General features: G+C 47.4%; 1 protein-coding gene across 3 annotated transcripts in view; it reads left to right on the forward strand.

Annotated features, from left to right (window-relative positions):
- The window catches only part of IQGAP3 (IQ motif containing GTPase activating protein 3), a 71,335-nt gene extending 61,544 nt beyond the window's left edge, over window positions 1-9,791 (forward strand). For all 3 annotated transcript variants that reach the window (XM_069107594.1, XM_069107595.1, XM_069107596.1), the window contains 9 exons: window positions 15-147; window positions 311-413; window positions 2,051-2,177; window positions 3,033-3,120; window positions 4,519-4,731; window positions 5,410-5,576; window positions 5,995-6,096; window positions 6,688-6,796; window positions 8,015-9,791. In XM_069107594.1, coding sequence (XP_068963695.1) covers window positions 15-147; window positions 311-413; window positions 2,051-2,177; window positions 3,033-3,120; window positions 4,519-4,731; window positions 5,410-5,576; window positions 5,995-6,096; window positions 6,688-6,796; window positions 8,015-8,128 — 1,156 coding nt within the window. In that variant the 3' untranslated portion in view covers window positions 8,129-9,791. The remainder of the gene's footprint in view (window positions 1-14; window positions 148-310; window positions 414-2,050; window positions 2,178-3,032; window positions 3,121-4,518; window positions 4,732-5,409; window positions 5,577-5,994; window positions 6,097-6,687; window positions 6,797-8,014) is intronic.
- The last annotated feature ends 1,202 nt before the right edge of the window (window positions 9,792-10,993 follow it).

The following is a 10,993-nucleotide window of genomic DNA, read 5'->3' on the forward strand; positions in this document are numbered from 1 at the left end:
CCTCTCTGAGACAGGAAGTTTATCTGCAAAGCCTGCCGGGTCCCAGAGCCTGAGGAACGCTTCGCCATGGATGAGTACTCAGATATGGTGGCTGTGGCCAAGCCTATGGTCTACATCACTGTGGGAGAGCTCATTAACACTCACAGGGTGAGGAGGGTGCGGGGGAAAAGGCTTAGCACCCACCCTGCCTTCTGAGATGCTCCGGGCCTTGTGGGATAGGGACGGGGACTGAGATAACTGGGGAGCGAGAGGACTGTCCGAAGCCGAGTCTGGGCCCCAGCTCTGACTTCTCTCGTCCCTTCCTTCTCAGCTGTTATTGGAACATCAGGACTCAATTGCACCAGATCACCGGGACCCTCTGCATGAGCTCTTGGAGGATCTAGGGGAGCTGCCAACCATCCCCGCCCTGATAGGTGACACTCTTCATCAGCCATCAGTGGGGGAGGGAAGGGAATAAGCATTTCTATAGTAGCTGCTAGGTGCTAAGCTCTTTTTGTAAATTAATCTCATTCACTCCCACCGATGGGTCACCTTCCCCTCCACCCTGCAAATACAGGCACACAAACTTCTAACTGAGGTCTGGTGTCTTGTCCCAGATCACGTACTTAGCCATGACTCAGACTTGGGATCTGAACCTGTGTCCTCCCACTCCAGCTGCCTGAACCTCATTGTAAAGAAAGGCCCCCAACCTCAGTATAATCACTTGGATGTCCCTGGTTGTCACATGGAGCAAGGAGAAAGAGGGGACTGGGCCAGGAGCCAGAAGCCTTGGGGTCTAGCTTGGCTCCGGGTAGCCTCTGGAGGGTCCCTAAACCCCACTGAGCCTCTGTCTCTTCATCTATACAGCGAAGAGAACCATACATACTTTTACTCTCCAAATCACAGGGTTGGAGTGAGCATCAGATAATATAATGTACAATTACATTGTACACTGTATTTTTGTTGTGTTTTTTAATCCAACTTTATTCTCAGTTCCAAATTCTCTCCCTCCTCCCACCCATTGAGAAGGCAAGAAATACAAAAACTATTTCAAACTTGAAGTCAGGCAAATCAAATTTCTACATTGGCCATCATCATAAACCATAAAGCACTAAGTGAATGTTTGCCTTGTTTTGTTTTGTCAGTATGGAATAATAGGGTACTCTACAGTTATAGGGAGGAGGCTTAGTGTTTCTGGTTTTTTTTTTTCCTGCTTTTTTGGAGGAAGGAAGGTAGGGCAGTTGGGGTTAATGACTCGCCCAAGGTCACACGGCTAGTTCTTTGTGTTAAGTTTCTGAGGCCAGAATTGAACTCAGGTCCTCCTGACTCCAGGGCCAGGCTCTATTCACTGAACCACCTAGCCACCCCTTGTTTTGTTTTATTCTTAAGTCTCATTTTTATTGATACCCTTTGTCTTTACATTTTATTTGTACATATATTGCCCACCCATTTGAACCACCACCCCCTGCCATAAAAAATTTTTAAAAAGAAAGGGTTAGGGAAAACCAAACAACACAGCAATCATGCATGACAGTAAGTGCAGCAGAAAGGGAAGGGAGTGGCATTTTCCCAACTCAGATCTAAGTTCACATCTTGGCTCTGATTCTCACTGTGTGATCTTGGGAAAATCATTTCTGGGACCCTTTGTTTCTTCATCTGTAAAGTAAAAATAATAATGTTCATATGCCCTACCTTACAAGAGTTATACAAAAGAAAACCCTTTGTAAGGCTTAGATCACCGGAGATGTCAGCTAGATGTCAACATAAAAAAATGTTATTTACGATTTGTCCCCGCCTAAGAGGGGGTCAGACACATGGACATGGACAGATCAAAGACAGAATGAGAGTGGAGACCAATTCTGTACACAGGCCCTGACTCCTCCTTCATCTTTTCCAGTTTACTGTTTCAGAGGGGGCCAGAGCAAACCTTCCCTACTCTTTGGCTCTGGAAAGCTTCCCAGGAGAAACCAACTTCCAGGAGCCTAGGGGAAAGGAAGGAGAGACTTGAGGGGCAGAAAGGAAACCCAAGAGCTCTCTGTATCCCTGACTCCTCGCCCTGTCCCATTTCCAGGAGAGAATTTGGCTTCTGATGGGAACCTGGACATGAGCCAGCTGGAAATATCCCTGACACTCACCAACAAATTTGAGGGACTGGAGACTGACCCTGAAGACATGAACATCAGGAGCCTTCTGCTGAGGTGAGGGGGGGGGGGCAGGTTCTCCCCACTGCCTCTGAGCTGAAGTTCTCTCTAGCCCTCAGACAGGTGACGCCCTAATCGGGCCCATGTTGACCCGCCCATGAGAAAGTTCTAATTGGCTTCCCCCTTCAATTTCTGCTACATTGGTTTCTTTTCTCATTCAGTCAATGAACTGAACACCAGACCCTACTCTCCCCATCCTCTAGTGTTCTCTGTAGCTGAAGCTAGGGGGATTGGTAGTGAAAAATGAGCTGAAAGTCTTCTCTATCACCTTGATATAAAGGGGTTCATTTTTTTTTTACCTTTTTTTTGAAGGGGGGAAGACAGGTCAATTGGAGTTAAGTGACTTGCCCAAGGTCACGTGGCTAGTAATTATAAGTGTTTGAGTCCAGAATTGAACTCACATCCTCCTGACTCCAGGGCTGGTTCTGTATTCACTGCACCACCTAACCGCCCCATGGATTAGGCTCATTGTATAGGAGAACTTGTAAATAGAGCAGTCCAGAAATGCAATCGTCTGGCTGCCTCAAGATGTAGTAAGTTCCCTATTTGAAACCTGGATGATCACTTGTCAAGAAGGTTTTGAAGGGGATGCATCTGTGGTTATAGAAGGGCTTATAGGGCTCCTTCCAACCTAAGGTTCTGTGATTCTGTCTTAGGAGTCTCTGGGACAGGCTATGTGAAGGGATTAGACTGAGGATGGATTTTTAACTGTTCAACCCTGTGTTTTCACCTCTTTGCCCCATCACCCCAGTGACTAAATCTCCCATCCTCCACCAAACACCACTCAGGCAGGGCAGTGACCTCCCACGGCCTCCTTCCCTCCTTTCCCCCTCACCTCACTCTCCTCCACAGCACCAAGCAGATGTTGGTTGATATCATCCAGTTCCAGGCCGGAGATTCCCTTCAGGACATCCTGTCTCTTTTACCATCAGGAGAACAGGTGAGGTTGAGTTGGGAGAGGTGGGGAGGCACATCTCAGTCAATCATCCTTCATCTGTACCCCCACCCTGATCTGATTACCCAGAGTCTGGTGCTGCCCATTAGAGGGGAAAGCAATGGAAAGAAGAGCCCTGGGGGCATTCTCCCCACCTCTGATGGGTGAGATAAAGCACACCCTTATAGGAAACAAAGAGAAACAAATGCTTCCAGTACCAGATTGGCAGGAGGAGGGAAAATAAGGGTTAGAGGAAGCTAAGGGAGGAGGGGCAGTGGATATGTTTAGAGGCTGGACCTGGAGTCAGGAAGAACTGAGTTCAAATCTGGCCTCAGACACACACTAGTTGTGTGACTCTGAGCAAGTCAGTTTGCCTTAATCCACTGAAAAAGGAAATGGCAAACCATTCCAGTATCTTTGCCAAGAAAGCTCCATCGACAGTATTGGCATGCTAGGGTCCACAGGGTCATGAAGAGTCAGACACGATTGAATAACAACAAAAGGGAGTAGGGGAGTGTGGAGAAGGGCATCCTACGTGGAGGGAAGGGCATATTCGGAACCGGGAGAAGTGTGCATGGGTAGGAATGAGGAGCAGTTGGAGCTGGCTAGAATGGAAACAAAACCAGGGGTAAGGAGAAGAGGGCAGGCCAGGGAGGAGTGTCCTGAGAGGCAAGACATAATAAGCAGGGTTACTCTTCACCCCTTTCCATCCCTAAATAATCTTAGTTTGAAAGACCTCTTTCACACCTAACAGAAATCTCTGGTCCTGTTCTGCCTTGCTCTGAATAGACAAGCCTGTTAGGACCTTGGCTTAGTTCAGGAGAATTCCTTTTCTGAATCCAACAGTCCTTTGTACTTTACTATCTTGGTCATGTTTCTCCCTAATATATTGATGTGGGTAATGTTTAGTCATTTTCAGTCCTGTCTGACTCTTTGTGATCCCATTTGGGGTGCTCTTGGCAAAGACACAGGGGTGGTTTGCCATTTCCTTCTCCAGCTCATTTTACAGATGAGGAAACTGAGGCAAACAGGGTGAAGTGACTTTCCCAGGGTCACAGTTAGGAAGTGTCTGGGGCTGGATTTAAAGTCTGGGAGATTAATCTTCCTCACTCCATGCCGAGCACTCTATCCCCTGTGTCGCCTAGCTGCCCTCTGTGTGAGGGGAAGGGAAGACCCAGACAGTTTAAACCACCTTTCCAAAGCCCTGTGACAAAAGAGGACTCGGCGTCTAATCTGGCTTCCACAATATAAATTGACCCTTGGATCTTCTATCTTCTCTTCCAACCTCTGGAGTCAAGATGTCTCCCCCAGCAGTCTCCTTTCCTTCATCTGGGGGAGGGGGGGTTTGCCCTGGAAGGGGGAATGGTAGAGATGACAAAGGAATGTGCCTCCTCTTTCCTTCAGGAAACTGCCCACCGCTTACTGATGTCCCGACGCCAAGCCTTTGAGGCCCAGACCCCAGAGCCACTGAAACGGCGTCGATCCCTGGCTGCCCAGTCCCTCCTGTCAATAAGAGAAAAGCAGCGGAGGGTCCTGAAAAACCTGCGTCACCTTGAGGGTTTGGGACTTGTGACTTCTGCTGACGGCTACCAGGGGCTGGTGGATGATATAGCCCAGGTAGCTAGCCAGATGCCCTTCCTAGTTCTGTACCTTATTACCCTGGCACCAAAAACCAAGAACATGGTCATGTTCCACTCTTCTGAGAATGTGGTGAACCCCCCAAAATTGGTCTTCTTAGAGAAAGACACTTAAACTGTCTTGAGGAGAAAGTTGTTGAAGTAACTCCTTTTCTTCCAGAAGGATAGAGACCTCAAAACTATGCTCCTCTGAATGGGAGAAGGGACAGGTACTTCAAACCATCCTTTATCTAGAAAGAAGAGATTTGAAATCATACTTCTCTTCCTGTTTTGGGGATACCCTTGAAATTTATCTCTCCTTATTCCTTCATCCCACAAATAAAATACTGCTGTTTAGAGCCCTGAGGGTAGAACCTAGGGAAGATACCGGGTTTAGGTAAGACAAAGTCCCTTCCGGCATGGAGTCTGTTAGGAGGATATTAGAGAATCATGGGTAGCTACAATATACCATATGTAGTAAGTTCATTAAAATGGTGCTAAGCCCTACTAGCACTTCCCCAAAGAGGGAAAGGTTGTTAACAACTGGGCATCTTTAAAATTCCCCTTGGGTAGAGACTAAGGTCTGGAGTGAACAAATCCTAAAGGCCCCTCATCCCCTGGGGAAGTCCTGACACCGTCCCCTCTGTTCTCCTGTCCTTGTTCCTTCTCTTCCCTCCAGGATATTCGAAACCAGCGCCGTTACCGCCAGAGGAGAAGGGTGGAGCTGGTGAAGCTTCGGGCCACCTTCCAGGGCCTGCAGGCCAAGACAGCCTTCTACGAGGAGCAGGGAGACTATTACAGCCAATACATACGCACCTGTCTGGACAGCCTGGCTCGCGGCAACAAGTAGGGCACTGGGTCCTGGCACAGTGGAAGCGGTGTGACCGTGCTACCATCTTTTCCACCCCCTCCTTCAGGAGTGATGAGTCTTTGAGTCCAACCCCTTAGCCATCCTTCTGCCTCCATTCCCCTCCATCATTCTCCATGGCAACAGTTAACTAAAAAAACAACTATCTTTTTAAAAACTTTTGTTCAGTTATTTAATACCTCTCAGGGGTGGGGAACCAGCCCAGAGTGATCCCCAAGATCAAGTGGAACACCACCTGCCCCCAAATAAAGTGGATTATTTTTTAACCTTAGCCAGTGGGGTGTTCTACTAATGGTCACACTTCCATCCCTTCTACCATAGTAACAGGAAGTCCCTTTTTCCCAGGAAGAGACTTTTGAGTGGATTCTTAGGTCTTTTTTTTCAATTTTAAAACAGGAATGACAAAAAGGGGAAGAAACAGCCATCTCTGCGTTACACTGCTGCCCAGCTCTTTGAAAAGGGAGTCTTGGTGGAAATTGAGGACTTGCCAGTCACTCAGTAAGTGTATTCCCCAGGGTGGGACATGTGGGAATTTCCAACCAAGTCAACTGACAACTTCTCCCACCCTTGGGGCGCTCCAGTTTGATGAAGGAGATGGAGTCCATGCCCATAGACAGAAGAAGGGCAGAATGACCAGCTAGACTTTGGAATTGGAGGATGGGGTTAATTTCTGTAGAGTAAAATTGAGCACTATTACTCTGGGAAGGCTCCTAGGCTGAGCAGAGTTGGAAAGAAAGGGAGGGATAAGGTTTGTACAAAATGAGAGCATGTCTCCGGAAGGGAGGATGATGGTCTGTGTGAGACTCAGAGGTGGGATGGGGAAAGAAGGGGGGGTATGTTTGCCCCCGTTAGTCTAGAACAGACCGATCGAAGGGGGATTGTGAGCCTGTGAAGAGGAATTGAGGCTAAAATGCATGTTGTTGGGAGGGGAGGCAAGAGGAGAAACAAGGGATCTGAATAAGTTTTATCATTGCCCTCATTCCATTCAGAGAGGGAAGACTAGAACGTTCTCCCTCTGTGAATATGGGGGATCGGTCTGTGGAGGGACAGAGTTGATCACCCCCTTTTTTGACCCTATTTCTCTGACAGTTTTCGCAATGTCATCTTTGACATCATTCCGGGGGAAGAGGCAGGAAAGTTTGAAGTGAATGCCAAGTTCATGGGCGTGGATATGGAGCGATTCCAGGTTCACTATCAGGTGAGGGAAGACTGGTCTGAGTATAGTGAGTAGCTTGTCCCTGAAGCACCAAGGTGACTCTCCAGTCTAGACAGAAGCGGCACAGGATGCTTCCTCTGGCTTGACATGCAGAAGGGAGACATGAGGAGATGTGAAACCCAAAGCTTGAGCTTGTTAGCTCCTCCTGGGCTGGGGAAATCCTTTCCCATTCTCCCCTAGGGAAGGCCTGACCAGCAACAGAATGAGGGTTCTAATTTTCTTCTGCCCTGATTCTCAGTTTTGTGGGTAGTGTCACTGGCGAGGTGTACTCGGTCAGTGTAGACCCCCACTCTCCCTCTTCAGAGATAATGAGCTTTGCTCCTGGAATTTTTACTAGAGAAAAGGAGATTAGCTCTGCTCCCTCCTCTTCCTTTCCCTACACATACATATATACATATGCCAAGATGGCAGCATCTACAAAAAGAGGCCTGGCTCAGCGCAGACCCTCCCTGAGCCCCCAGGCATCTGGGACTGTTTTGGGGTTTTGTTTTGTTTGCTTTTTGGAGGGGGGAAGGTAGGCAATTGGGGTTAAATGACTTGCCCAAGGTCACATGGCTAGTCTTGTGTTACGTGTCTGAGGTTGGATTTGAACTCAAGTCCTCCTGACTCCGGGGCCAGTGCTCTATTCATCGTGCCACCTAGCCACCCCTGGGCCTGTTTTCTGAGAGCAACAGCTCACACTGATATAGCACTTTCCCCACATCTCTCTAAAATATCGAGAGTCAGCAAGAATTTATTAAGTTCTTACTGGGTGCCAGGTACCATGCTAAACTGCTGGGGAGATACACAAAGAAAGGCATAAGCAGTCCCTGCTTTATGGTTTATGGTTTATGGTCTAATGGGAGAAACAACAAGTGAATATACAATACAAGATGTATACAGGGATAGAAAGTTGAAGGCAGTCTCAGAGGAGACGTCCAGAAGTTACCTACCACCCTGTACCTAGGGGCAGAGGTGAGGGAAAGGTTGGATGGAGTGAAGGCAGCTGACGCTTACACAGGGCTTTAAAGTTCGCAGAGTGGTTTGCTAGTTGAGTTTCCCAACAACTCTGTGAGGGGAAGGGCGGTAGAGGCATTATTATCCCCATTTTTCAGATGAGGAAACTGAGACTCAGAGAGACTGTGGCTTGCCTATGGTCACAAGGTCTCTCTGAGGTAGGATTCAAAGGAAGGTCTTCAACAGTCTTCCCCCCTTCCCCAGGACCTCCTCCAGCTCCAGTACGAAGGCGTGGCCATCATGAAACTCTTCAACAAGGCCAAAGTCAATGTCAACCTCCTCATCTTTCTTCTCAACAAGAAGTTATTCCTGAAATGATGGGTGGGGGGAGAAGCATGAAACATCCCTTTACCCCATTCCAGCTGTTTAGCCAAACGTGCCAACTAAAGTACCAAACTGCAAAGACCCCAACACCTGGCATCCTGGCTGACTCCTTCTCTCCCCATGGCACAGGAGCTGGTACTTTGGGGAGGGAGGTAGTGACAGGGGGAGGGGCAGCTTTTTGCTTCTTCCTCCTCCAGACTCAGAGGGAACCTCAGAGTTGGGAAGGAAACACAGGTCATCTAATATAACACAGACTTGATGTGCACGCACTCCACTCTAGTTTCTGCCCAAAGAACTCCACACCAGCCCCAAGGCTGTCTATTAACATATCAAGCCTAAATCTGCCTCTCCATGCTTTCCACCTAACTAAAATAAGGGCAACCTGTCTTCCATGTGTTGGCCCAACTCAGACTGCCTTAACCGGATCTTCCGGTGGCATTGGGTCCTCGGTCCCCTCACAATCCTGGTCACCCCTTTGCTGGACACACTCCAGCCTGAACTCAATACAGGCCTCTTGATCGTGGCAGAGCACAGCAGGACTGTACCTCCTTGGACAGGACACCTCTGCTGGTCAGAGCCCGACCTACAGAAAGAGGATACCAGGGACAATTGTTGATTTTAGCCCTTTGCTCTTGATTCTCCACACCATAGGTGTGGAACCATGTATTTGGACTAATGGGGGGGTTAAGGTGATTAAGACTGTTGCAGTCTAGTGGCTGACTTTAGTATTGCAAGCACTATCCCTGGCCCCCAAATCAAGGAGTAGAGATTTAGAGCTAGGCTGGGATTTAGAGGTCATCCAGCCCAACCCCATCATTTTACAGATGAAGACACTGAGGCCCACAGATGAAATGACTTGTGATGAACACACATTAAGTGGCGGAGCCCAATCTGAATCCAGGCCTTATGATTATAGATCCAGAAAGCCCAAACCTAGCACCTCAATTTCCCAGGGAAGGTTCCCCAGCAATTGGAACCACCTGAACCCCAGCTCCAAAGTGCTCCTCCATTCTGAACTATTTTTCACAACAGTCTAATCAATAAATATTTATTGAGCACTTATCATGTACCAGGCACTGTGCTGGGAATACAAAAAGAAGCAATAGATGGGCCCTGCCCTCAGGAAGCTTACCATCTAATGGGTTGAAAAAGGAGAGGAAGTATGGAATTACTACTTGGTACCAGTGGAAGCTTTCTCCCCATTATGGCAGATAAAGCTCACCCCATTTTAACTGCTATTCTCATTCCTCCTCCAACCCACCCTTGTTAAAAATTACTTTATTCTTGGGTCAATAGGGTATTTATTTCCTTATCACCATTACTCAGAATGATTGTATATTCCTACCCCTGGTGTTCATTGTCTTCTGCATATTTGAGCTCATCTTAGTGTGGGCCAAAAGGATTCTTTTATTCAAAATTGCCTTATAGCCAAACTTTTTGCATTCGGTTTGATACAATATATATGGTTTTCCCTTTTCTCTTAACTCCTAGTTCCTCGATTTTTGTTGTGTGATTTACCCATGTGGCCTCTCCAGATCTGCTGCCCTGTCACTGTCTTCCGATCTGTCTGTTCCTCTTCCCCTTTCCCTGACCACTCAATTTCTGTCCTATTACCCTTCTGGCTTTGTTTTGAATAAAATCTGCTGTTGTGACCACATCTGTTGTAACCACACTTATTAATTCCCCATTCACCTTCAGGGTCATCCATCACTCCACTCTTGAGCCAGCCTATACCCAGCTTCCAGAACATCCATCCTCTTCCCAGAACCCCAGGAATAAGACACCCCCCTCCCCACTCCTACTCTCCAGCTCCTGGTGCGTTAGGAAATCACTCCTGCCTACCTTCAATAGCTCCCATTGTATTATGGGGTCCTTTTTGGCCAATCTGAGCTCCTAAACAGCTTTAATGAGATATGGAATTCTTTCTGATCCTGTGGAGCAGAGAGAAGGAAGGGGTGCTTAGATTTCAATTCTGGTTTTATGGACAGCTGGACAAAGAAATGTTAGAAAAAGCATCCAGATTCACACCACCTTCCCACACATTTTGTTTGCTGTCCAGCCTATTCTTGGGACTTGGGTGCTACCACCTTCCTCTAAGCCCGAAATCCTTAGTTTTCCTGTGAGCTACACAATATTCTCAGCTGTAAGAAAGTCATTCTGATTCTTCTTCCATATTCAGTGAAATACTTAAACATGTAAATCTCTATGTGCCAGGTGGTGGGGGGGGGCGCCTAAAGGGCCTCCAATTTAGGGGTGAAAGATGTGTACAAACATTGAGCTGCTACAATGCTCAGAGTACTTGCCAGGCCCTAGGAGAGAAATGTATTAGCTGCTAGTGCCTTACCTTTGTATGTGTGCATCCTCCCTTTCAAAACAACCTTGTATTTTAAATTACTTTATATTTAACAGTAAATGTGTAGTGCTTTCTGTGTGCTGGACACTACTAAGTGCTTTACAAATATCTCATTTGATCCTTATAACAACTCTGGAAGGGAGGTGCTGTTATTCCCATTTTATAGATGAAGATACTGAGGCAATTGTGACTTGCCCAGACTTAGCCAGAAAGTGCCTGAGGCCAGATTTGAACTCATGTCTTCCTGACTTGAGGACTGGCTGTTCTATCCACTGCACCACCTGTGTTTAGATAGGTCCTTATCTCCCTGGTTAGAATATAAACTTCAGAGTACTGCATATATATCCCCAGAGTCTGGCACATAGTGGCTGTAGACTCAGAAAGACTTGTTGAACAGGTCAGGGTCCCTGCCCCCCCTAGAGCTTATGGTCTAATAAGAGAGTCTACACAGATTGGGGAGCAGTGGATGTGGAAGGGTGTTTGTCTAGGATGGCAAATGGAAGAGT

Source organism: Petaurus breviceps, unplaced genomic scaffold (genome assembly GCF_028583685.1).
Source record: "Petaurus breviceps papuanus isolate PSGF00001 unplaced genomic scaffold, PetGlider_PUasm1.0 90165, whole genome shotgun sequence".
In the NCBI taxonomy this organism is placed as follows: Eukaryota; Metazoa; Chordata; class Mammalia; order Diprotodontia; family Petauridae; genus Petaurus; species Petaurus breviceps.